Here is a 26,956-nt window from a genome sequence, read left to right on the forward strand (position 1 = left end):
TATGCCTCTCATCACTTACATCAAGTCACCTCTCATCATGCTTCACTCCAAAGCAAAAAGCACTAGCGTTGTTTGACCTATCCCCATAAGTCACACTCTCTAGCCCAGGCAGCATCCTGGCAGATCTCCTCTGCAGTTCTCTGGGTCTGGGCTCCCTTGTCAAAGTTGTTTGATCAAAGGCCCGTGGGCTTCGGGTTCAGATCCATTTGTCTATCACGCATACATCGAAACAGACAGGGAGATGCTCTGTTTGCATTAACATCCTACACAAGCTAGCGATGTGCTGGGGGCAGCCCGCAAGGGTCACCACACACTCCGCTGCCAGCACAGAATGTCTACAACACTCAGCCGAATAACAGAGAACCCAACAAGCAACAAAACAACAGAAAAACAAGCCCCTTTCCTCCCTCCCACACACACGGACAGTCCTCCATCCCCAAACTAAACTAATCCCACTCTGTGGTCTCCATAATGTGCGACTGTTCCATCTGCTTTACATGCTGAGAGTCCTGAAGTGGTATTGCTGCTGCTCAGAAGAGGAAAGAGGTTTCAACACACCTGTGAGTGGGGATAGCTGGAAATCAGAGGATTGCGCAGGCCAATTGAGTCGTTCACTGTCTCATCACGGGTATTAAATGCCAACTCTGTTTCAACAGAAAGTCTCGCCCATCGGGAACTGGCTGGCAGCCATTCCAGCCGACCGCTGGCTGCCAATGGGAGCCAGTCCATCCAGGACATTTCGAAGGCCATCTCCAGGAAGATAGCGGTAGCTGGACTCTCGGCTGACAGGGATGCGATGGGTCACCCTGCCGTCCGGCACCCCACGGCGTTGGGCCGGAAACCCTTCCGCTCCCCCAGGGTGCTGCTCACCACCCGGCCTCCCAAACCACTGCCGGCAGACGATGAGAAAGAGACGGAAGGCCGTAGAAGCCCCGGTGCCAAGGCGCAGCAGCAGTCCCTAGTGGGAACGGGGAAACTGGGGAGTCCCGGCAGAAGGGTCATTGTGTCCCCGGGGACCAAAGCCACACCTTGGGGAAAGGATCAACATGGTGGATCACCCGGCAGAGTTTCGGTGCCTGGAGGAATGATTCATCGCAGCAGATCCCCAGAACCCATTCCCATATCGAAAGGAAAACACAGGCTTGTCGGATTCCCAGGGGCCCACCCCAGGTCCAGAGTTAGAACCCCAGGGATCGTTCCCAGTCCAAGGGGGCAAAATGAACCTGACCTTTATCCGTCTTTGAACAGAATTCCGGGGACACCGCTCGATGGCCAGCAAATCAGTAAAGGAGCTGAGAACCCTCCTCAGTCAGGGAGATCAGAAACAACTCCACATGGGAATCCTGGAGGTACTTACAGAAACATCGAATTCCTACAGTGCAGAAAGAGCCCAGTTAACCCATTGTGTTTTGTGCTGACTCCAAGCTTATCGGGTCCGTTTATCGGGCCTTTCCTCACAGCCCTGCAGAATATTTCCACGTTCCATTTGGACGGCCCTGAGTGGGTCTGCTTGGTGCCCCATTTCTAAGAAAGGGTGTGCTGGCTTTAAAGGGCTTCATGAGCATGTTCCCAGGAAAGACAGAGTTCACACATGAGGAGCATTTGATGGCTCTGGAGTTGATGAAAATGAGGGGGAATCTCACTGAAGCCTATCAAATATTGAAAGCACTAGATAGAGTGGATGTGGAGAAGATGTCTTCTATAGTGGGAGAGTTTAGGACCAGAGGGCAGAGACTCAGAATAGAGGGTCTTCCTGTTAGAACAAAGATGAATTTCTTTAGCCAGAGAGTGGTGAATCTTTGTAGATCATTGCCATAGGCGGCTTCTTCCACTGAGATTGGGTGAGACTAGAACAGGTGGTTGTAGGTTAAGGGTGAAATATTTAAGGAGAGCTTGAGGGGAATCTTCTTCCCTCAGAGGGTGGTGAGAGTGTGGAATGAGCTGGCAGCGAAGATTGTGGATATGGATTCTATTGCAACATTTAAGAGAAGTTAGGTTAGGTACATGGATGGGAGGGGTCCAGGTGTAGAATAACAGATCAGGATTGGACAGCAAGGGCCAAATGGCCTACTTCTATACTGTAGAGCCCTATGGGTTTTAAATTTCTCCCCCAACACCTATCCAGGAGAATGGGGTCGAGAGGGATAATAAATCAGCCATGATGGAATGACAGAGCAGACTCGATGGGTCAAATGGCCTAATTCTGCTCCTATGCCTTGTCGTATGAAGAACCTCTGATGGCTCTGGGCCCGTATTCACTGGAATTCAGAAGAATGAAGGGTGACCTCATTGAAACCTGTTGAATAGTGAAAGGCCTTAACAGAGTGGGTGTGGAGAGGATGTTTCCTACGGTGGGAGAGTCTAAGACGAGAGGGCAGAGACTCACAATAGAGGAGCTTCCTTTTAGAACAAAGATAAGCCAGAGGGTGGTGAATCTGTGGAATTCTCTGCCACACACAGCTGTGGAGGCCAAGTCTTTATGTATATTTTAAGGCAGATTCTTGATTGGTCAGGGCATGGGGAGAAGGCAGGAGATTGGGGCTGAGAGTAAAATTGGATAGGCCATGATGAAATGGCAGAGGAGACTCGATGGGCCAAATGGCCTAATTATGTGCCTGTATCCTAAGGTCTTGCGTCTTGTGACGTATATTGAATTTGCATTGTTCGTGCAAAGGGTATCAACTGTATCAACTCAGTGATTTGCCATGGGCAATATCCTACATGGCAGGGCAACGAAAACAGGAACAAACTGTGTAAGTTCAGCAGGAGCTTTTAAATGGAGTATTTGACACATTCTGGTAAATAAAGAGCTGTGAGGAAAGAGAGGAACCGATTATTCCAAAGGAGATAACATGGCTCCAGTGGGCTGAATGGTCTCTTCCTGAATTGTTAACATTTACATGGTGGAAATTCCACACCAACAGCGGCCATTGATCCCTGAAACGAACTATTTAATGCTGCGTCCAATAAGAAATCAAAGTGAAGCCACCATTAGTGGTGTATGGAATCCAGGGAGAATGTGAATACCCCAGTTGTCCATCTGGGCCCTGGGATTCTTCCAAGTGCACTGGGGCATTTCCGCTCTCTCGACCTCGGGGTTCCAGGTTCATTGGTACGAGTAGTCACCACCGGTGGGACATACTTGGTTGCACTGGATGCCCATGACTTCTGTGTCTTGCCACTTCGCTTTCCACAAAGCATGGCCGAAGTGCCTTCCTGGCTGTTGGATCTCACTTTAGATCTCATCCGCTAGAGCTGCCTTCACACGCTAGGGCAGGCAAGTCCCTATCTCACTGGGGTGCGAGGCTGTTAGCTACCCTCACCTGTTTTGCCTACCTGTTGGCGTACCGGGATGTGGCCACTGTCACATGTGACCAGCTGCTTGGTACCACGGGTGAGAGCTGAGTGGCTAGTGGGAACCGAAGGTGAGTAAGCTGCCCCAAAATAGATACGACAAGCCCCTTGTCCAGAGGAGCTGCCCCTCCCTGGACACCCCATGCACCCCACCATGAATATAGTTAGTTGCTGTAATGGAAGTCCGTAGATAACAGGATTATCATGGGCAGTTTTAGGGATTATTTGATGTCATCTTTCCACCAGTCATTGGTTTCACTATCATCTTGAAGAGTCACCAGTAATCACATGCAATATTTGATAAAATAGTTCCAAACAGATGTTGACTTTATTTCCTTTTTTTCCCTGCATTCATGCTCTGTTTTCTTTTTAACAGAAGAACGAAATATAGAATTCGAAACTTCATCCCAAATCTCCTCTAAGACCCGGCGTCCTCCTCTGGTCCATAGCCCCAGGCATCTGATTCACCAAGTCTCCCCAGAGCAGACGGGCCCTGTGGTGTGGAATGCCACTTCCAGCTGCGCTCAGCTCTCGTGGGAGGTGGCAGGCGGCCCGTTCGACCAGCTGGTTTTGGCCTACCGGGACTCGCTCACTCAGGTGGTTCAGGCCAAGCTGGTGCTCAGGGGAAGTCAGCAGACAGCCAACATAACTGGGCTAATCGTGGGAAAAAGCTATGATCTGTTCCTTTATGGCAGCTCCTTGGACCATCCATTACAACCTGTTAATGTTACCAGATTCTCAGGTACCTCTCTCCCTCTCTCTAACTGATTTCTCTTCTTCCCCAGGTAAAAGCCTTTGCTGACCACCAAGGACCAAGTGACTTAAAAACGTTTTGTTTCTTTTTTGTAAAGGGAACCTTTGGCAGAAGTTGTCCTGGATTGGAAAAAGTTCCTCTATCTGTCTCCTTTTTTCTTCCAACAGATACTTCTTGACTCAAAACAGTGACGCACTCCTTGATAACACAGGAGATTCTGCAGATGCTGGAAATCCAGACTCAACACATACAAAATGCAGGAGGAACTCAGCAGGTCAGGCAGCATCTATGGAGGGGAGTTAACAGTCAATGTTCTGGGCTGAGACCCTTCTTCAGATCAGTCAATGTTTCAGACCAAGAAACTTCATCGGGACTGTTCACGTTCCAGGCCTAGACCTTCATCAGTCCAGATGAAAGGCCTCAACTCCAAATATTGACTGTTTGTTCCTCTGCACAGATGCTGCCTGAATTGCTGAGTTCCTCCAGCACTTTTATAGTGTATTAATCTAGAAAACACTCAAAATAACGTTACAGACTCCAGACCTCCCGGGGAAATGTTCACACAGGTGGTCAAACACTTGGTTAAATGAAGATGGTGGAGGTTTTTGAAAAGGTTCTGTGAGGAAATTCCCTAGCCCTGGGCCTGGATACAAGAAGTGGTGATGGGAATTACAGAAGATTGAGAGACTAGAATGGAAGGATTGCAGACATAGTACATGGAACAATACAGGTCCTTTGCCCACAGTGTTGTGAAGACACTTTAGATCATAAGATGCAGGAGCAGAACCCCATTGAGGCTGCTCTGCCACACCATCATGGCTGATTTATTATCCCTCTCAACCCCCATTCTCCCCATAACCTATGATGCCCTGACTAAGAATCTTTTAAGCTCTGTTTAAGATATACTCAATGACTTGCCCTCTACCGCTGTCCGTGGCAATGAATTCTACAGACTCACCACACCCTGCCTAAAGAAATCCCTCCTCATCTCTGTTCTAAATCAACACCCTCTATTCGCAGGCTATACCCTCTAGTCCTAGACCACCCGCCTCCCCCACTATGGAAGCAATCTCTCCATATCCACTCTGTCTAGGCCTTTCATTCAACAAGATCCCTCCACGTTCTTCGAAACTCCTGTGGATACAGGCCCAGAGTCATCAAACACTCCTCGTATGTTAACTCTTCCATTCCTGGGATCATTCTCTTAAACCTCCTCTGGACCCTCTCCAATGCCAGCTCATCTTTTGTTAGATAAGGGGCCCAAAACTGCTCACAATATTCAAAAGTGCAGTCTGGCAGTCTGACCGGTGCCTTATAGAGCCTCAGCATCACATCCTTGCTCTTATATCCCAGTCCTCTCAAATTGAATGCTAACATTGCATTTGGCTTCCTTTCCGCTGGTTCATCCTGGAAGTTAGTCTATAGGGATCCTGCACAAGGATTCCCAAGTCCCTTTGCATCTGTTTCTACCAAAGTGTATGAACATGTACGTCCCTAAACTGCATTCTATCTGCCTCATCTTTGCCCATTTCCCCCAGTCTATTTAAGTCCTTCTGCAGGCACCCTGCTTTCTTAACACTACCTGCCCCTGGACCTATCTTTGTATTGTCTGCAAACTTTGCCACAAAGTCATCAATTCTGTCATCCAGATCATTGACATATAAAAGAAATGGTCCTGTGGAGTACAACTAGTAGTCAGCAGCCAAGGGGGAAAGGCCCTCCTTGTTCCTACTCTTTGCCTCCTGACAGTCAGCCAATCTTCTATCCATGTTAGAATATTTTCTGTAATACCATGAGTTCTTATCTTAGCCTCTTAGAACAGACTTATCAGGCAAGATTCCCCTTAAGGAAACCATGCTGACTTTGGCCGATGTGTCCAAATTTTTGCCTTTAATAACTGATTCCAAACATCTTTCCAACCACTGAAGTCAAGCTAACTGGCATATAATTTCCTTTCTTCTGCCTCCAAAATACAGTAAAAAAAATTTAAAACGCAGTGCAAAAAGAGAGCAGAATAGTGAGGTCTATATTACCATAATTAAACATTCACACAATGTGGTCTGCAGACAGATTTAAAAGTCACATACTTAACATACAATGGATTATCACTCATCATGCTCTTAGAATGCGTGAGAAAGTGATGAACATAACAATCTCATGGCTTGTAAGAGACAATCATACACAGCTTTGTTCTCGTTAAACCCTGGTGATTATGTTCTCAATCCAGATTCATTATATTATTTTTTGATAAGTGCTGGAGTTAATAATTCACTGGCTGACAATGCCTAGATTGTTAGTAAGGTCCAGGTTATTGCAGTTTAGTTTAATGTGTTTAGATGTGTTCGTTGATGCCTGGGTTAACAATGTGCTAATCAATTGATAATACATTGGTTATAAATGGGTGTTCAGATTAATGATGCATTGGTTAAAAATGCACAGGTTTATTGTAAACACACTAATTACAAAGGATTTCACTAATTTTCCACCCTCCCTCTTCGCTTTTTTTCAATTCCCCACTCTGGCTCCCCTTTCACCTCTTCTTATCTCCTAACCTTCCTATCACCTTCCCATAGTTCACCTCCTCCTTCCCTTTCCCACACTTCCCTCCTATAAGATTGCTCCTTCTTCAGCCCTTTTCCTTTTCCACCAATCACTTCCCAGCTTCTTACTTCATCTCTTCTCTCCTCCCCATCACCTTTTAGTTTCAAACTTCTTATTCCAGCTTCTTCTCCGTTCTGACTGTTTATTCCTCTCCATAGTTGCTGCCTGACCTGCTGAGTTCCTCCAGCATTTTGTGTGTGTGTTACTCTGGATTTCCATCATCTGCAGAGTTTCTTGTATTTTGAATGAAGAATGTACCCGTTAAACATGTTGAAGCTAATGATACCCAGGTGATTGCACTGGTAGATAACACACATGTTGTGATATATTCTTGAGGCCCTCTGCTGGCCGGGTTTGACCATGGATATTGTGTCCGAGCTGTGTGATATGCAAGTCAGAACGGTACGATACGGAGAGCAAGTTATTGCCCTTGTTGCAGGCTACCCGCCCCCCAGACAGCTGATGAATTAACAGCAATGACCAATGCAGTCTGGCACCAGCGGCCTCGCAGGAGTTGCCAGTCAGCGTTGAACTCAATGTAGGACTGCCCTAGGGACTCCAGCTCTGGATATTTTCCTCGGGGTTTACTCCAGAAGTGGGTATAGCTGCAAGGCAGCGCGGAGGTTAGAGATCAGAGTTTTAGAACATAGAACAGGCCCTTCGGCCCACAATGTTGTGCCGGCCCTCAAACCCTGCCTCCCATATAAACCCCCACCTTAAATTCCTCCATATACCTGTCTAGTAGTCTCTTAAATTTCAGTAGTGTATCTGCCTCCACCACTGACTCAGGCAGTGCATTCCACGCAACAACCACTCTCTGAGTGAAAAACCTTCCTCTAATATCCCCCTTGAACTTCCCTCCCCTTACCTTAAAGCCATGTCCTCTTGTACTGAGCAGTGGTGCCCTGGGGAAGAGGCGCTGGCTGTCCACTCTACCTATTCCTCTTAAGTTTTCCTTCTCCTAGATGAGCTGACAAGCCCCATCAGTCCAAAGCGACTGGTTTAAAGGCAGCAATAACCTGCCTTTGCCCCTTCTGTCAGTAGAAACCGTTCTGCCGGGCTCAGTAGCTAAGCCACACGTGAAGGCCGGGGGCTGGCCTTGGTTGTCAGAGGCTCTTTGAGATGCACGCCATTGGGAGCTTGACCCACTAGCTCCCCCGACTATGACAACTAGTTACCGATTGTGCTGAGAATAGTTCACACTCGTCAGGCGGAGCAGACTGGATGGGCTGAATGGCCTAATTCTGCTCCTCTGCCTAATATGTTGGTAAATAACACTCAGATGTTATGAATGGACTAGTTGAAGTTTTTGCCAGTACAACCAACTGAAAGTTCGCTTCTCCAGACCACTTTGCACCCACAAAATATGTATTACACACAGCACATTAAACAAAATATTACCTTAAATCAGTTAATAAAATATAATTCAAAATGCAGCTAGTGCAAAGTATAGGTAGAGGGTGAAGAGCTCGCTGCACTCGTGACAAGACCTCGATGTGCTACCCTGCCATGGGCCTCACAGCCTGAGGGAAGAAGCTGCTGGCCAGTCTGGTCCTGACATTCCTGCACCCCCTTCCTGATGGCACTGAGATAAAACACTAATTAATATCTTCAGAGTTATTACTGGTGTGTTTCCTTGAGGTTGTCATAGCTACCTATTAAATGCTCCCAATGGTGTCTGTCTCTGACAAGCACGTCCATCTCTTGCCCTTCACATGGGGCTTAGCTACTAAGCCTGGTAGAACTGTTTCTACTGACAGGAGAAGGGACAAAACCAGGTTACTGACTCCTTAAAACGAGTCATTTTGTGCAGATGGGGCTCGTCAGCATTGGTCGGCAGCTCATCTAGGAGAAGAAAATCTGTCATCTCAAGCCTCCCCTGCCTTGTGTCCATACCCACTCGTGGGGAGAATTCAGAGCTGGAATCCCAAGGGCAATCCTACGTTTAGTTCGACACTGACTGCCAACTGATCCAAGCTGTATCGGTCTCTGCCATTCCTTTGGACTCATCAGCTGTGAGGAGAGGGGGAGCCTTCTGCGTGGGCAACAGCTTGCTCTCCGTAACGTACTGCCCTGGCTTGCCCAACCAACAGGGTGTCTGTTTCAGATCAGTATTGCCAAGTTTTATGGAAAATAACTCCATCTGTTCACATGCATTGATCCTCCACTCTCTCTGGCTGCTATCAAATCCCGTGAGAAAATAATAATAATGATCAATTTATCACATGCTTTTCATACATGATCTACTTCGAAGCATTTTTACAAAGGGATAAAGTACTAACAAGAAAATAAAAGGCTAAAAGGAGGGTTAGATAAATATGTTTTGATCTGATGTTTTAAAGCGGCAACTTAGTTTCTAAATTCCACAGTTTTAGAAGCTGGTTCAAAAAAGTGACCTGCCAATTTTCTATTGATGAGAATTTTTTAAATTTATGAGATTGGCAGAAGAAGATGAGAGCTCGAGCAGGATTATGAACTGAAAACGGTTCTCTGGTTCCACAGGGCGGTCTCTGGCGGGTTTAGCTGCCTTCTCATGAACTACTCTTTGTTATTTAGTAGGTGAATGTTAACAGAAGGTCTTTCCTTCATCTTCACTTTGTATCCTCCCTCAGTGTGGGGCTTGGACACTGGGCCAGTGACCCCCAACAAGGAGTCGGATGACCTTCAGACAATGCCAGCAGGTGTTCAGGAGGAGGGCATTGAGGAGCAGGAGGAGGAGGAGGAGGACGAGGACGTGGATGAGGAGGAGATGGGCCAGGAGGAGGTGGGCCAGGAGGAGCTGGAAGGGGAGGTGACCACTCCCTCCACAGCCGGAACACCGGAAAATACGTTGCGCCCCAGCACCCCCTCTGAAAACCAGACCCCCTGGTGGACCCCAGCGCCCTTTAAGGATTCGCTCGTCACCTCGCAGAGCTTCAGCACATCCGGCTTGTTTGACGCTCATGGGCCTCGAGCAACATCCAGCCCTGGTGTTGACTATAATGCGATGCTGCAGACTGCAACTGATGACACACTCTCAATTCCACCTACAGGTAAACCAACACAAGTCGGACTCACCAAGTTAATTCCCTCCCACTTCTCCAAACCTTCCACAGGAAGCTAATCAGTGGGCACTGAGCGTGGACGGACCGCCAACGGTGCCCTCCTCTCTACATTCTTCACAGGTTTTCGAGGATTGTCCTGTCACACGAATCTTTTACTTTCAGGCCAATCGCTTGAGGACTTTTTGCAAAGTCGTGGAGTTTTGAATAATTTGTCTTCCCTCCCCTAATTCAGCCTCTCGAGGGATATTCACCATCCAGTTCGATCGGAGACGTGGCTGTCACCTCGCTGAAGGAGGATGGGCAAAATCCTGGTACACCTCCCGCTGTCATCCCCTGCCACCATGCAGAGAGCAGTTAACAGGCAGGCTGAATCGGGGAGGGGTCCCACGGGGTACAGGGGATGGAGTTGGATTAGGGTTCAAGATGCTGGCTTGGCATACTTGTCCACACCCAGCGAGCGAATCACTTCTGCCCACATTTGGCTCATTGTCCTCCACACCTCTCCTGTCCACGTACTTATCCAGATATCTTTTAAATATCGCAGACGAGTCCAGCTCAGCCACTATTCCTGCCAGCTCGATACAAATCCTTCAGTCAGAATCAGAATCAGGTTTAATATCACTGGCGTATGTCGTGAAGTTTGTTGTTTGTGGCAGCAATACATTGCAATGCAGAATAACTTAAGAAGTGTAAATTATAATAAGAAATATATTTTTAAAAATTATATTAAATAAGTAGTGCATAAAGAAAGCAAAAAAATAGTGAGGTAGTGTTCATAGACTCATTGTCCATTTGGAAATCTGATGGCAGAGGGGAAGAAGCTCTTCCTGAAACACTGAGCGTGTCTCTTCAGGCTCCTGTACCTCCTCCTTGATGGTAGCAAGGAGTTTGAAAAACCTGCCTCTGATGTTCCTTTTAAATCCCTCGCCTTTGATCTAAAATTTTTGACCCCTCCCTGGGGAAAAGATAATGTGATGTGTCTCTTTGCTTTCCAAAGGGCTTTCAACTCCCAGTAACTGGGGTTAAATCCCATGTGGCATCTCATCAATATCCTGCTTGAGACGCGCAGCACCCGTTTTCTCATCACCAGCACCTGGGGGTGGCCACTCAGACAGCCAGCCCCCATAACCGTCATCGAAATAAATGTGAACCATTTGCTGCTGAAGCCAAAGGTGCTGATGTGCTGAGGCTTCCCTGGTAGGTCATCCCCCCAACTGTACCCAAAGCGGTACGCTTACAGCGGAGGGCAACAGCCACAGGGTACACCGCACCTGCTGACCAGTCACCCAGGGACCTGTCTCCTGCATCTTAGGGTGACTACCTCCCCAAAGCTCCTGTCTGTCACTTCCTCAGTCTCCTTGATGAGCCACAGGTATAGGCCAGTGAGTCTCGCGTCAGTGCGAGGGAAGTCACTGGAGAGGATTCTTAGGGGTAGGATTTATGAGCGTTTGGAAACCCATGGCTTAATTAGGATGAGCCAGCATGGTTTGGTGTGAGACAAGTCGTGTCTTACCAACGAGATTGAGGTGTTTGACAAGGTGATGAGAGGGATTGATGAGGGTAGGGCAGTTGATGTTGTTTACATGGGTTTCAGTAAGCATTTGACAAATTCCTTCGTGGAAGGTTAATCTAGAACAGAGGTCGGCAACCTGTGGCTCCAGAGCCACATGCGGCTCTTTGATCTCTGTGATGCGGCTCCCCGTGGTTTGTTAGCTTTTGAAATGTAATTCGAAATTTGAAGATTATGGTGATCTTGTACTTTGCGGAGACACCGTTTCCTGGCACATCCGAACAATTAGCCACCGTTCCGACTAAGGGAGATAGCCTACGGGGGTTTGTGAGTACGTGTCTTTTGGAGCATCCGCGCCCATGGGGACGGGTTGAGGGAGGCTTTAAAGCAAGGCTGTTCGAATAAAGTTACCTTTGACTGCAGTCTTTATTTTAGCGCTGCGTGTAGCGCTACATCGCTACAACGTGTTTTTTATCGCTATTAATATACATCACAACTGCCAATGCCTGACACCCGCCAGTGCGCGCTTTCTTTTAATTCTTCGATCCAAGGTAGGCTACCTATGTAGTAACCTTCAACCCAACGTCTTTTTTTCGGAGTTCAAAATGTTTTTGTTGCATGCAGAAATGTAATTTCGTTTTCTCTGCAGGAGTTCATCAATTTCAAAAATGCAACACATTATAGTTTGTTTATACATAGCATAAAGGCAAAAAAAAACCGTTGTATGCAGTGTTATTTCGTTTTGTGGCTCCCAGTGTTTTCTTTTCTGTGGGAAATGGGTCCATATTGGCTCTTTTAGTGGTAAACGTTGCCGACCCCTGATCTAGAAGATTATGATGCATGGGGTCCACGGCAAATTGACTGTTTGGATTCGGAACTGGCTTGCACATAGAAGACAGAGGGTGGTGGTTGAAGGGACTTATTCCAGCTGGAGATCGGTGATTAGTGGAGTTCCGCATCGATCTGTGCTGGGACCTCTGCTGTTTGTATGTATATAAATGATCTGGATGAAAATGTAGATGGGTGGGTTAGTAAGTTTGTGGATGATACCAAGATTGGTGGAGTTGTGGGCTGTGTAGAAGACGGGCAAAGAATGCAGCATGATATCGATCAGTTGCAGATATGGGCAGAGGAATGACAGACGGAGTTTAACCCAGATAAATGTGAGGTGTTGCAACTCGATAGGGCAAATGCAAGGAGACAGTACTGTACATTGTTAAGGGCAGGACCTTTCTGAGCAGAGGCATCTTGCAGTGCAAGTTCATAGCTCCCTGAAAGTAGCTGCACAGGTTAATGCTTGCCTTTATTAGTTGAGAAATTGAGTTCAGAGGTCAGGAGGATATGCTGCAGCTTTAAAACACTAGTTAGGCCACATCTGGAGTATTGTACTCAGTTCTGGTCGCCACATTATAAGATGGATGTTGAGATTTCAGAAAGGGTGCGGTAGAGTTTTACCAGGATACTGTACGGATTCGACGTCATGTGCTATAATGAGGTAATTTTCTCTGGAGGCTGAGGTGAGATCCAATGAAGATTTATTTGATTATGAGAGGCATAGATAGAGTAGACAAACAGTATTTTTCCCAGGGTTGAAATGTCTAATACCAGAGGCATGCATTTGGAATAAGAGGGAGTGACAAAGGGGATGTGAGGGGCAGGTTTTCACACAGTAATAGACCTGAGTTATAGGGAGAGGTTGAAAAGATTAGGACTTTATTGCCTGCAGCGTAGGAGAATGAGAGGAGATTCGATAGAGGTATACAAAATTATGAGATATATAGATAGGGGAAGTACAAGCAGGCCTTTTCCACTGAGGTTGGCTGGGACTACAACTAGAGGTCATGGGTTAAGGGTGAAAGGTGAAATGTTTAAGGGGAGCCTTTTCAGAGAGGCTGGTGAGAGTGTGGAATGAGCTACTAGTGCAAGTGGTAGATGTGGGTTTAATTTCAACATTTATGAGAAGTTTGAATAAGGACATGATGGGAGGGGTATGGAGGATATGGTGCAGGTGCAGCTCAATCAGATAGATAGATAGATACTTTATTCATCCCCAAGGGGAAATTCAACATTTTTCCAGTGTCCCATACACTTATTGTAGCAAAACTAATTACATAAGTATTTAACTCAATATAAATATGATATGCATCTAAAATCACCCTCCCAAAAAGCATTAATAAATAGCTTTTAAAAAGTTCTTAAATAGTTACTAAAGTGGATTGAGTGGTAACTTAAGCTCAGTCCTAACCCCGGCACTTAACATGTCTTGCCCCTGGTGGTTGAATTGTAGAGCTGAATGGCATTGGGGAGTAATGATCTCTTCATCCTGTCTGAGGAGCATTGCATTGACAGCAACCTGCCGCTGAAGCTGCTTCTCTGTCTCTGGATGGTGCTGTGCAGAGGATGTTCAGGGTTTTCCATGATTGACCGTAGCCTACGGTCAGACTAATCAGACTAGGTAGATTCCTAATTCAGCATGGACTAGAAGGTTCTGTGTTCCATGACTATTATGTGGGAAGGCTGGGGTATATACATGTCACTGTATACAACCCGGAGTTCAGTTTCTTGTGGGCATACTCAATAAATCCAATAACTATAATAGAATCAATGAAAGACCACCTCCAATAGGACGGACAGCAACCAATGTGCAAGACAACAAACTGTGCAAAATACAAATGAAAAGAAAATAATCGTCATAAATAAATAAGCAACTTGGGGGACATGAGGTGAGAGTCTTTGAAAGTGAGTCTACAGGTTGTGGTAACAGTTCACTGATGGGCTGGGTGAAGTTATCACCACTGATTCAGGAGCATGATGGTCGAGGAGTAATAACTGTTCCCAAACTCGAAGGTGCGAGTCCTGAGGCTCCTGTATCTTCTTGATGACAACAGCGAGAAGAAGGCATGGACTGGGTGGTGGAGGTCCTTGACGATGGATGCTAGTTCCCTGTGACAATGCTCTGTGTAGGTGGCGTTTGCCTGGGACAGGGAACCAGACTTTGAGGCTACAGATACTGAGTGGGAATTTCCAGGTTGAGTTGGAAGGCAAAGGCAATGTTACCATTTATTTCAAGAGAACTGGAACACAAAAGCAAGGATGCATGGCTGTTTGGCAGGAGGCAAGGAGTGGGAATAAAGGGAGCCTTTTCTGGCTGGCTACCAGTGGCTAGTGGTGTTCCACTGGGGTCTGTGTTGGGACTGATTCTTTTTACATCATATGTCAATGATTTGGATGATGGATTTGACGGCTTGGTTGCAAAGTTTGCAGACAATATGAAAATGGGTGGAGTAGCAGGTAGTGTTTAGGAAATAGAGAGGCTACCGAAGGATTTAGACAGAGTAGAAGAATGGGCAAAGAAGTGGCAGATGGAATATATTGTCGGGAATTGTAGGTCATGCACTTTGGTAGAAGAAATGAATCCTTATGTGGGATTCCCACCAGCAAAAAAAAAATGTGCATCCGGTCCCAGCACTGAGCCCAAGCATGTGCTAAGCATTAGCAAAGATAGAGACCAAAGTTACCCCAAAGGCCTCGCATTTGATCCGACAAACCACAGGTTTTCTCTCTCTCCCTGGCAAGGGAGAGCAAGGTGTCCCCCATTTTCACAGCGAGCGGGAGAAATAACAACAACCCGCAGGTTTACAATGTTAAAAGTCCATTTCATTGCATTTTTCGAGCTCTGTGTCCGAAGATCGCAAAGACCTCGGGCCTTCGGGCCCTCAGCTAAAGATTTTCCAGCCTCCCCAATGACACACAACCCTCAATCCGCCCGTCTCCAAAGCCCTGAGATGTTAGGCTTCGGAACGCAATTGAAATTCTCAGGCCAAACCCTTGGCATGTCAAATAATGGCCAGTCGTAGAACCCCGAGAACGGGTCCCATTTCCACAACGAACAGGTGTAACTCCAGGTCAGGGTCTTCAAAAGAACCGCGAAAGGGAAACATAAAATTATTAAAGGTAGAAATGGAGCTGTTTCCGAAGATCCAAGCAAAGGAGTCGCCGTTAGGCGCCATCAACCCTCCTAATGTTTGCATTCATTTCAAGAAGACTAGAATATAAAAGGAAGGACGTAATGTTGAGGTTTCATAAAGCTCTTGTGAGGCCTCACTTGGAGTATTGGGCCCCTTATCTCAGAAGGGATGAGCTGAAACTGGAGAGGGTTCAAAGGACTGTCGTGAAAATGATTCCAGGATTGAATGGCCTGTGATATGAAGAGCATTTGATGGTTCTGGGCCTGGATTCACTGAATTCAGAAAAATGAGGGGTGACCTCATCCTATCGAGTGGTGATATGGTGAGGATGTTTCCTACGGCGGGAGAGTCTAAGACCAGAGGACACAGCCGTGGAATAGATGGACGTCCTTTTAGAATGGAGATGAGGAATTCCTTCAGCCAGAGAGCGGGGAATCTGTAGAATTCTTTGCCGCAGGCAGCTGTCGAGGCCAAGTTGTTGTGTATATTTCAGGCAAAGGTTGATAGTTTCTTGACTGCTCAGGGCATGAAGGGATATGAAGAGAAGGCAGAAGATTGGGGCTGAGCGTAAAATTGGATCAGCCATGATGAAATGCTGAATAAACTTGATGGGCCAAATGGTCTAATTCTGCTCCAATATCTTATGGTCTTATGTATTTACAGCAGAGGTTGATAGGTTCTTGATTAGTCAAGGCATCAAAGGTTGCGAGGAGTGGCAGAATGGGGTTGAAAAGGAATGGTGGAGCCCACTCGATGGGTCGAATGGCCCGCTTCCATGTGTCATGATCATGTGGGTGATGGGATCCTGGGTGCGGAGATGGATTTCCTTTGGTTCGGGACGTGCTGGGAGGGGGTTCTCTTGCATATCACTGTCTTCTCCCTTGCCTTCAGCCTCGACCGACCAAATTGTTAACTTCAGTGACGTGTTGGCTCGGGAGGTGAAGGACCGGAGCCTCCGACTGACCTGGAAGGTTGTGGGCGGCACATTCGACTCCTTCGTGGTGCGGTACCGGGAGACGGCAGGATCGGCACAGTGGCTGGAGCGCCAAGTTCAGGGTCACTATCGCTCGGTGCTGCTGAAGGGCCTGAAGGCCGGTACGGAGTACTCGCTCCAGCTATACGGAGTGCACGAGGGGCGACGGACAGAACCCTACCACCTCCTCGTCACCACAGGTACCAGACCGCGCATGGAGCTGGGGGGGTATTTTCATGCATTCTGTTTCTCTTCGTCACCATACTCGAAGACCAGCTTTGAATGTTTACATTTACCCCACCCTCAGACCCTGCTAGCACACCCACCCTCACTCTACCCCACCCTCAGACCCTGCTAACACACCCACCCTCACTCTACCCCACCCTCAGACCCTGCTAACACACCCACCCTCACTCTACCCCACCCTCAGACCCTGCTAGCTCACCCACCCTCGCTCTACCCCACCCTCAGACCCTGCTAACACACCCACCCTCGCTCTACCCCACCCTCAGACCCTGCTAACACACCCACCCTCGCTCTACCCCACCCTCAGACCCTGCTAGCACACCCACTCTCACTCTACCCCACCCTCAGACCCTGCTAACACACCCACCCTCGCTCTACCTCACCCTCAGACCCTGCTAACACACCCACCCTCGCTCTACCTCACCCTCAGACCCTGCTAGCACACCCACCCTCGCTCTACCCCACCCTCAGACCCTGCTAGCACACCCACTCTCGCTCTACCCCACCCTCAGACCCTGCTAGCTCACCCACCCTCGCTCTACCTCACCCTCAGACCCTGCTAGCACACCCACCCTCGCTCTACCCCACCCTCAGACCCTGCTAGCACACCCACCCTCGCTCTACCCCACCCTCAGACCCTGCAAGCACACCCACCCTCGCTCTACCTCACCCTCAGACCCTGCTAGCACACCCACGCTCACTCTACCCCACCCTCAGACCCTGCTAACACACCCACCCTCGTTCTACCCCACCCTCAGACCCTGCTAACACACCCACCCTCGTTCTACCCCACCCTCAGACCCTGCTAACACACCCACCCTCGCTCTACCCCACCCTCAGACCCTGCTAGCACACCCACCCTCACTCTACCCCACCCTCAGACCCTGCTAACACACCCACCCTCGCTCTACCCCACCTCAGACCCTGCTAGCACACCCACCCTCGCTCTACCCCACCCTCAGACCCTACTAGCTCACCCACCCTCGCTCTACCCCACTCTCACTCTACCCCACCCTCAGACCCTGCTAGCTCACCCACCCTCGCTCTACCCCACTCTCACTCTACCCCACCCTCAGACCCTGCTAACACACCCACTCTCACTCTACCCCACCCTCAGACCCTGCTAACACACCCACCCTCGCTCTACCCCACCCTCAGACCCTGCTAACACACCCACCCTCGCTCTACCCCACCCTCAGACCCTGCTAACACACCCACTCTCACTCTACCCCACCCTCAGACCCTGCTAACACACCCACCCTCGCTCTACCCCACCCTCAGACCCTGCTAACACACCCACCCTCACTCTACCCCACCCTCAGACCCTGCTAACAGACCCACCCTCACTCTACCCCACCCTCAGACCCTGCTAACACACCCACCCTCACTCTACCCCACCCTCAGACCCTGCTAACACACCCACCCTCGCTCTACCCCACCCTCAGACCCTGCTAACACACCCACCCTCGTTCTACCCCACCCTCAGACCCTGCTAACACACCCGCCCTTGCTCTACCCCACCCTCAGACCCTGCTAACACACCCACCCTCGCTCTACACCACCCTCAGACCCTGCTAACACACCCACTCTCACTCTACCCCACCCTCAGACCCTGCTAACACACCCACCCTCGCTCTACCCCACCCTCAGACCCTGCTAGCACACCCACCCTCGCTCTACCCCACCCTCAGACCCTGCTAGCACACCCACCCTCGCTCTACCCCACCCTCAGACCCTGCTAACACACCCACCCTCGCTCTACCCCACCCTCAGACCCTGCTAACACACCCACCCTCGCTCTACCCCACCCTCAGACCCTGCTAGCACACCCACCCTCGCTCTACCCCACCCTCAGACCCTGCTAACACACCCACCCTCGTTCTACCCCACCCTCAGACCCTGCTAACACACCCGCCCTTGCTCTACCCCACCCTCAGACCCTGCTAACACACCCACCCTCGCTCTACACCACCCTCAGACCCTGCTAACACACCCACTGTCACTCTTCCCCACCCTCAGACCCTGCTAACACACCCACCCTCGCTCTACCCCACTCTCGCTCTACCCCACCCTCAGACCCTGCTAGCTCACCCACCCTCGCTCTACCCCACCCTCAGACCCTGCTAACACACCCACCCTCGCTCTACCCCACCCTCAGACCCTGCTAGCACACCCACCCTCGCTCTACCCCACCCTCAGACCCTGCTAGCACACCCACCCTCGCTCTACCCCACCCTCAGACCCTGCTAACACACCCACCCTCGCTCTACCCCACACTCAGACCCTGCTAACACACCCACCCTCGCTCTACCCCACCCTCAGACCCTGCTAGCACACCCACCCTCGCTCTACCCCACCCTCAGACCCTGCTAGCACACCCACTCTCGCTCTACCCCACCCTCAGACTCTGCTAGCACACCCACTCTCGCTCTACCCCACCCTCAGACCCTGCTAACACACCCACCCTCGCTCTACCCCACCCTCAGACCCTGCTAACACACCCACCCTCGCTCTACCCCACCCTCGCTCTACCCCACCCTCAGACCCTGCTAGCTCACCCACCTTCGCTCTACCCCACCCTCAGACCCTGCTAGCACACCCACTCTCTCTCTACCCCACCCTCAGACCCTGCTAACACACCCACCCTCGCTCTACCCCACTCTCACTCTACCCCACCCTCAGACCCTGCTAGCACACCCACTCTCGCTCTACCCCACCCTCAGACCCTGCTAGCACACCCACCCTCGCTCTACCCAACCCTCAGACCCTGCTAACACACCCACCCTCGCTCTACCCCACCCTCAGACCCTGCTAACACACCCTCCCTCGCTCTACCCCACCCTCAGACCCTGCTAGCACACCCACTCTCGCTCTACCCCACCCTCAGACCCTGCTAGCACACCCACCCTCGCTCTACCCCACCCTCAGACCCTGCTAACACACCCACCCTCGCTCTACCCCACCCTCAGACCCTGCTAGCACACCCACTCTCGCTCTACCCCACCCTCAGACCCTGCTAACACACCCACCCTCGCTCTACCCCACCCTCAGACCCTGCTAGCACACCCACCCTCGCTCTACCCCACCCTCAGACCCTGCTAGCTCACCCACCCTCGCTCTACCCCACTCTCACTCTACCCCACCCTCAGACCCTGCTAACACACCCACTCTCACTCTACCCCACCCTCAGACCCTGCTAACACACCCACCCTCGCTCTACCCCACCCTCAGACCCTGCTAACACACCCACCCTCGCTCTACCCCACCCTCAGACCCTGCTAACACACCCACTCTCACTCTACCCCACCCTCAGACCCTGCTAACACACCCACCCTCGCTCTACCCCACCCTCAGACCCTGCTAACACACCCACCCTCACTCTACCCCACCCTCAGACCCTGCTAACAGACCCACCCTCACTCTACCCCACCCTCAGACCCTGCTAACACACCCACCCTCACTCTACCCCACCCTCAGACCCTGCTAACACACCCACCCTCGCTCTACCCCACCCTCAGACCCTGCTAACACACCCACCCTCGTTCTACCCCACCCTCAGACCCTGCTAACACACCCGCCCTTGATCTACCCCACCCTCAGACCCTGCTAACACACCCACCCTCGCTCTACACCACCCTCAGACCCTGCTAACACACCCACTCTCACTCTACCCCACCCTCAGACCCTGCTAACACACCCACCCTCGCTCTACCCCACTCTCGCTCTACCCCACCCTCAGACCCTGCTAGCACACCCACCCTCGCTCTACCCAACCCTCAGACCCTGCTAGCACACCCACTCTCGCTCTACCCCACCCTCAGACTCTGCTAACACACCCACCCTCGCTCTACCCCACCCTCAGACCCTGCTAACACACCCACCCTCGTTCTACCCCACCCTCAGACCCTGCTAACACACCCGCCCTTGCTCTACCCCACCCTCAGACCCTGCTAACACACCCACCCTCGCTCTACACCACCCTCAGACCCTGCTAACACACCCACTGTCACTCTTCCCCACCCTCAGACCCTGCTAACACACCCACCCTCGCTCTACCCCACTCTCGCTCTACCCCACCCTCAGACCCTGCTAGCTCACCCACCCTCGCTCTACCCCACCCTCAGACCCTGCTAACTCACCCACCCTCGCTCTACCCCACCCTCAGACCCTGCTAGCACACCCACCCTCGCTCTACCCCACCCTCAGACCCTGATAGCACACCCACCCTCGCTCTACCCCACACTCAGACCCTGCTAACACACCCACCCTCGCTCTACCCCACCCTCAGACCCTGCTAACACACCCACCCTCGCTCTACCCCACCCTCAGACCCTGCTAGCACACCCACCCTCGCTCTACCCCACCCTCAGACCCTGCTAGCACACCCACTCTCGCTCTACCCCACCCTCAGACCCTGCTAGCACACCCACTCTCGCTCTACCCCACCCTCAGACCCTGCTAACACACCCACCCTCGCTCTACCCCACCCTCAGACCCTGCTAACACACCCACCCTCGCTCTACCCCACCCTCGCTCTACCCCACCCTCAGACCCTGCTAGCTCACCCACCCTCGCTCTACCCCACCCTCAGACCCTGCTAACACACCCACCCTCGCTCTACCCCACTCTCACTCTACCCCACCCTCAGACCCTGCTAGCACACCCACTCTCGCTCTACCACACCCTCAGACCCTGCTAGCACACCCACCCTCGCTCTACCCCACCCTCAGACCCTGCTAACACACCCACCCTCGCTCTACCCCACCCTCAGACCCTGCTAACACACCCTCCCTCGCTCTACCCCACCCTCAGACCCTGCTAGCACACCCACTCTCGCTCTACCCCACCCTCAGACCCTGCTAGCACACCCACCCTCGCTCTACCCCACCCTCAGACCCTGCTAACACACCCACCCTCGCTCTACCCCACCCTCAGACCCTGCTAGCACACCCACTCTCGCTCTACCCCACCCTCAGACCCTGCTAACACACCCACCCTCGCTCTACCCCACCCTCAGACCCTGCTAGCACACCCACCCTCGCTCTACCCCACCCTCAGACCCTGCTAGCTCACCCACCCTCGCTCTACCCCACTCTCACTCTACCCCACCCTCAGACCCTGCTAACACACCCACTCTCACTCTACCCCACCCTCAGACCCTGCTAACACACCCACCCTCGCTCTACCCCACCCTCAGACCCTGCTAACACACCCACCCTCGCTCTACCCCACCCTCAGACCCTGCTAACACACCCACTCTCACTCTACCCCACCCTCAGACCCTGCTAACACACCCACCCTCGCTCTACCCCACCCTCAGACCCTGCTAACACACCCACCCTCACTCTACCCCACCCTCAGACCCTGCTAACAGACCCACCCTCACTCTACCCCACCCTCAGACCCTGCTAACACACCCACCCTCACTCTACCCCACCCTCAGACCCTGCTAACACACCCACCCTCGCTCTACCCCACCCTCAGACCCTGCTAACACACCCACCCTCGTTCTACCCCACCCTCAGACCCTGCTAACACACCCGCCCTTGCTCTACCCCACCCTCAGACCCTGCTAACACACCCACCCTCGCTCTACCCCACCCTCAGACCCTGCTAACACACCCACTCTCACTCTACCCCACCCTCAGACCCTGCTAACACACCCACCCTCGCTCTACCCCACTCTCGCTCTACCCCACCCTCAGACCCTGCTAGCACACCCACCCTCGCTCTACCCCACCCTCAGACCCTGCTAGCACACCCACCCTCGCTCTACCCCACCCTCAGACCCTGCTAACACACCCACCCTCGCTCTACCCCACACTCAGACCCTGCTAACACACCCACCCTCGCTCTACCCCACCCTCAGACCCTGCTAGCACACCCACCCTCGCTCTACCCCACCCTCAGACCCTGCTAACACACCCACCCTCGTTCTACCCCACCCTCAGACCCTGCTAACACACCCGCCCTTGCTCTACCCCACCCTCAGACCCTGCTAACACACCCACCCTCGCTCTACACCACCCTCAGACCCTGCTAACACAGCCACTGTCACTCTTCCCCACCCTCAGACCCTGCTAACACACCCACCCTCGCTCTACCCCACTCTCGCTCTACCCCACCCTCAGACCCTGCTAGCTCACCCACCCTCGCTCTACCCCACCCTCAGACCCTGTTAACACACCCACCCTCGCTCTACCCCACCCTCAGACCCTGCTAGCACACCCACCCTCGCTCTACCCCACCCTCAGACCCTGCTAGCACACCCACCCTCGCTCTACCCCACCCTCAGACCCTGCTAACACACCCACCCTCGCTCTACCCCACCCTCAGACCATGCTAACACACCCACCCTCGCTCTACCCCACCCTCAGACCCTGCTAGCACACCCACCCTCGCTCTACCCCACCCTCAGACCCTGCTAGCACACCCACTCTCGCTCTACCCCACCCTCAGACCCTGCTAGCACACCCACTCTCGCTCTACCCCACCCTCAGACCCTGCTAACACACCCACCCTCGCTCTACCCCACCCTCAGACCCTGCTAACACACCCACCCTCGCTCTACCCCACCCTCGCTCTACCCCACCCTCAGACCCTGCTAGCTCACCCACCCTCGCTCTACCCCACCCTCAGACCCTGCTAGCACACCCACTCTCTCTCTACCCCACCCTCAGACCCTGCTAACACACCCACCCTCGCTCTACCCCACTCTCACTCTACCCCACCCTCAGACCCTGCTAACACACCCACCCTCGCTCTACCCCACCCTCAGACCCTGCTAACACACCCACTCTCGCACTACCCCACCCTCAGACCCTGCTAGCACACCCACTCTCGCTCTACCCCACCCTCAGACCCTGCTAGCACACCCACCCTCGCTCTACCCCACCCTCAGACCCTGCTAGCACACCCACTCTCTCTCTACCCCACCCTCAGACCCTGCTAACACACCCACCCTCGCTCTACCCTGCCCTCTCTCTACCCCACCCTCAGACCCTGCTAGCACACCCACCCTCGCACTACCCCACCCTCAGACCCTGCTAGCACACCCACTCTCTCTCTACCCCACCCTCAGACCCTGCTAACACACCCACCCTCGCTCTACCCTGCCCTCTCTCTACCCCACCCTCAGACCCTGCTAACACACCCACCCTCACTCTACCCCACCCTAGGACCCTGCTAGCACACCCACCCTCGCACTACCCCACCCTCAGACCCTGCTAGCACACCCACTCTCTCTCTACCCCACCCTCAGACCCTGCTAACACACCCACCCTCGCTCTACCCCACCCTCAGACCCTGCTAGCACACCCACCCTCGCACTACCCCACCCTCAGACCCTGCTAGCACACCCACTCTCACTCTACCCCACCCTCAGACCCTGCTAACACACCCACCCTCACTCTACCCCACCCTCAGACCCTGCTAACACACCCACCCTCGCTCTACCCCTCCCTCAGACCCTGCTAACACACCCACTCTCGCTCTACCCCTCCCTCAGACCCTGCTAGCTCACCCACCCTCGCTCTACCCCACCCTCAGACCCTGCTAACACACCCACCCTCGCTCTACCCCTCCCTCAGACCCTGCTAACACACCCACTCTCGCTCTACCCCACTCTCGCTCTACCCCACCCTCAGACCCCGCTAGCACACCCACCCTCGCTCTACCCCACCCTCAGACCCTGCTAGCTCACCCACCCTCGCTCTACCCCACTCTCACTCTACCCCACCCTCAGACCCTGCTAACACACCCACCCTCGCTCTACCCCACCCTCAGACCCTGCTAACACACCCACCCTCGCTCTACCCCACCCTCAGACCCTGCTAGCTCACCCACCCTCGCTCTACCCCACTCTCACTCTACCCCACCCTCAGACCCTGCTAACACACCCACCCTCGCTCTACCCCACCCTCAGACCCTGCTAACACACCCACCCTCGCTCTACCCTGCCCTCAGACCCTGCTAACACACCCACCCTCGCTCTACCCCGCCCTCAGACCCTGCTAACACACCCACCCTCGCTCTACCCCACCCTCAGACCCTGCTAACTCACCCACCCTCACTCTACCCCACCCTCAGACCCTGCTAACACACCCACCCTCACTCTACCCCACCCTCAGACCCTGCTAACACACCCACCCTCGCTCTACCCCACCCTCAGACCCTGCTAGCACACCCACCCTCACTCTACCCCACCCTCAGACCCTGCTAACAGACCCACTCTCACTCTACCCCACCCTCAGACCCTGCTAACACACCCACCCTCGCTCTACCCCACCCTCAGATCCTGCTAACACACCCACCCTCACTCTACCCCACCCTCAGACCCTGCTAACACACCCACCCTCGCTCTACCCCACCCTCAGACCCTGCTAACACACCCACCCTCGCTCTACCCCACCCTCAGACCCTGCTAACAGACCCACCCTTGCTCTACCCCACCCTCAGATCCTGCTAACACACCCACCCTCGCTCTACCCCACCTTCAGACCCTGCTAGCACACCCACCCTCGCTCTACCCCACCCTCAGACCCTGCTAGCTCACCCACTCTCGCTCTACCCCACCCTCAGACCCTGCTAACACACCCACCCTCACTCTACCCCACCCTCAGACCCTGCTAACACACCCACCCTCGCTCTACCCCACCCTCAGACCCTGCTAGCACACCCACCCTCGCTCTACCCAACCCTCAGACCCTGCTAACACACCCACCCTCGCTCTACCCCACCCTCAGACCCTGCTAAACACACCCCCTCCCCTCGCTCTACCCCACCTCAGACCCTGCTAGCACACCCACCTCGCCTCTACCCCCCCTCAGACCCTGCTAGCACACCCACCCTCGCTCTACCCCACCCTCAGACCCTGCTAACACACCCACCCTCGCTCTACCCCACCCCTCAGACCCTGCTAGCACACCCACTCTCGCTCTACCCCACCCTCAGACCCTGCTAACACACCCACCCTCGCTCTACCCCACCCTCAGACCCTGCTAGCACACCCACCCTCGCTCTACCCCACCCTCAGACCTGCTAGCTCACCCACCCTCGCTCTACCCCACTCTCACTCTCCCACCCTCAGACCCTGCTAACACACCCACTCTCACTCTACCCCACCCTCAGACCCTGCTAACACACCCACCCTCGCTCTACCCCACCCTCAGACCCTGCTAACACACCCACCCTCGCTCTACCCCACCCTCAGACCCTGCTAACACACCCACTCTCACTCTACCCCACCCTCAGACCCTGCTAACACACCCACCCTCGCTCTACCCCACCCTCAGACCCTGCTAGCTCACCCACCCTCGCTCTACCCCACTCTCACTCTACCCCACCCTCAGACCCTGCTAACACACCCACCCTCGCTCTACCCCACCCTCAGACCCTGCTAACACACCCACCCTCGCTCTACCCTGCCCTCAGACCCTGCTAACACACCCACCCTCGCTCTACCCCGCCCTCAGACCCTGCTAACACACCCACCCTCGCTCTACCCCACCCTCAGACCCTGCTAACTCACCCACCCTCACTCTACCCCACCCTCAGACCCTGCTAACACACCCACCCTCACTCTACCCCACCCTCAGACCCTGCTAACACACCCACCCTCGCTCTACCCCACCCTCAGACCCTGCTAGCACACCCACCCTCACTCTACCCCACCCTCAGACCCTGCTAACAGACCCACTCTCACTCTACCCCACCCTCAGACCCTGCTAACACACCCACCCTCGCTCTACCCCACCCTCAGATCCTGCTAACACACCCACCCTCACTCTACCCCACCCTCAGACCCTGCTAACACACCCACCCTCGCTCTACCCCACCCTCAGAACCTGCTAACACACCCACCCTCGCTCTACCCCACCCTCAGACCCTGCTAACAGACCCACCCTTGCTCTACCCCACCCTCAGATCCTGCTAACACACCCACCCTCGCTCTACCCCACCTTCAGACCCTGCTAGCACACCCACCCTCGCTCTACCCCACCCTCAGACCCTGCTAGCTCACCCACTCTCGCTCTACCCCACCCTCAGACCCTGCTAACACACCCACCCTCACTCTACCCCACCCTCAGACCCTGCTAACACACCCACCCTCGCTCTACCCCACCCTCAGACCCTGCTAGCACACCCACCCTCGCTCTACCCAACCCTCAGACCCTGCTAACACACCCACCCTCGCTCTACCCCACCCTCAGACCCTGCTAACACACCCTCCCTCGCTCTACCCCACCCTCAGACCCTGCTAGCACACCCACTCTCGCTCTACCCCACCCTCAGACCCTGCTAGCACACCCACCCTCGCTCTACCCCACCCTCAGACCCTGCTAACACACCCACCCTCGCTCTACCCCACCCTCAGACCCTGCTAGCACACCCACTCTCGCTCTACCCCACCCTCAGACCCTGCTAACACACCCACCCTCGCTCTACCCCACCCTCAGACCCTGCTAGCACACCCACCCTCGCTCTACCCCACCCTCAGACCCTGCT

General features: G+C 53.2%; 1 protein-coding gene across 1 annotated transcript in view; it reads left to right on the top strand.

Annotated features, from left to right (window-relative positions):
- LOC132394859 (tenascin-X-like) overlaps positions 1-26,956 on the top strand; it is a 168,568-nt gene that overhangs the window by 27,176 nt on the left and 114,436 nt on the right. The window contains exons 7-10 of the mRNA XM_059971266.1: positions 657-1,349; positions 3,731-4,096; positions 9,322-9,741; positions 16,123-16,404. Of these exons, the coding sequence (XP_059827249.1) occupies positions 657-1,349; positions 3,731-4,096; positions 9,322-9,741; positions 16,123-16,404 (1,761 nt within the window). The remainder of the gene's footprint in view (positions 1-656; positions 1,350-3,730; positions 4,097-9,321; positions 9,742-16,122; positions 16,405-26,956) is intronic.

Source organism: Hypanus sabinus, chromosome 5 (genome assembly GCF_030144855.1).
Source record: "Hypanus sabinus isolate sHypSab1 chromosome 5, sHypSab1.hap1, whole genome shotgun sequence".
In the NCBI taxonomy this organism is placed as follows: Eukaryota; Metazoa; Chordata; class Chondrichthyes; order Myliobatiformes; family Dasyatidae; genus Hypanus; species Hypanus sabinus.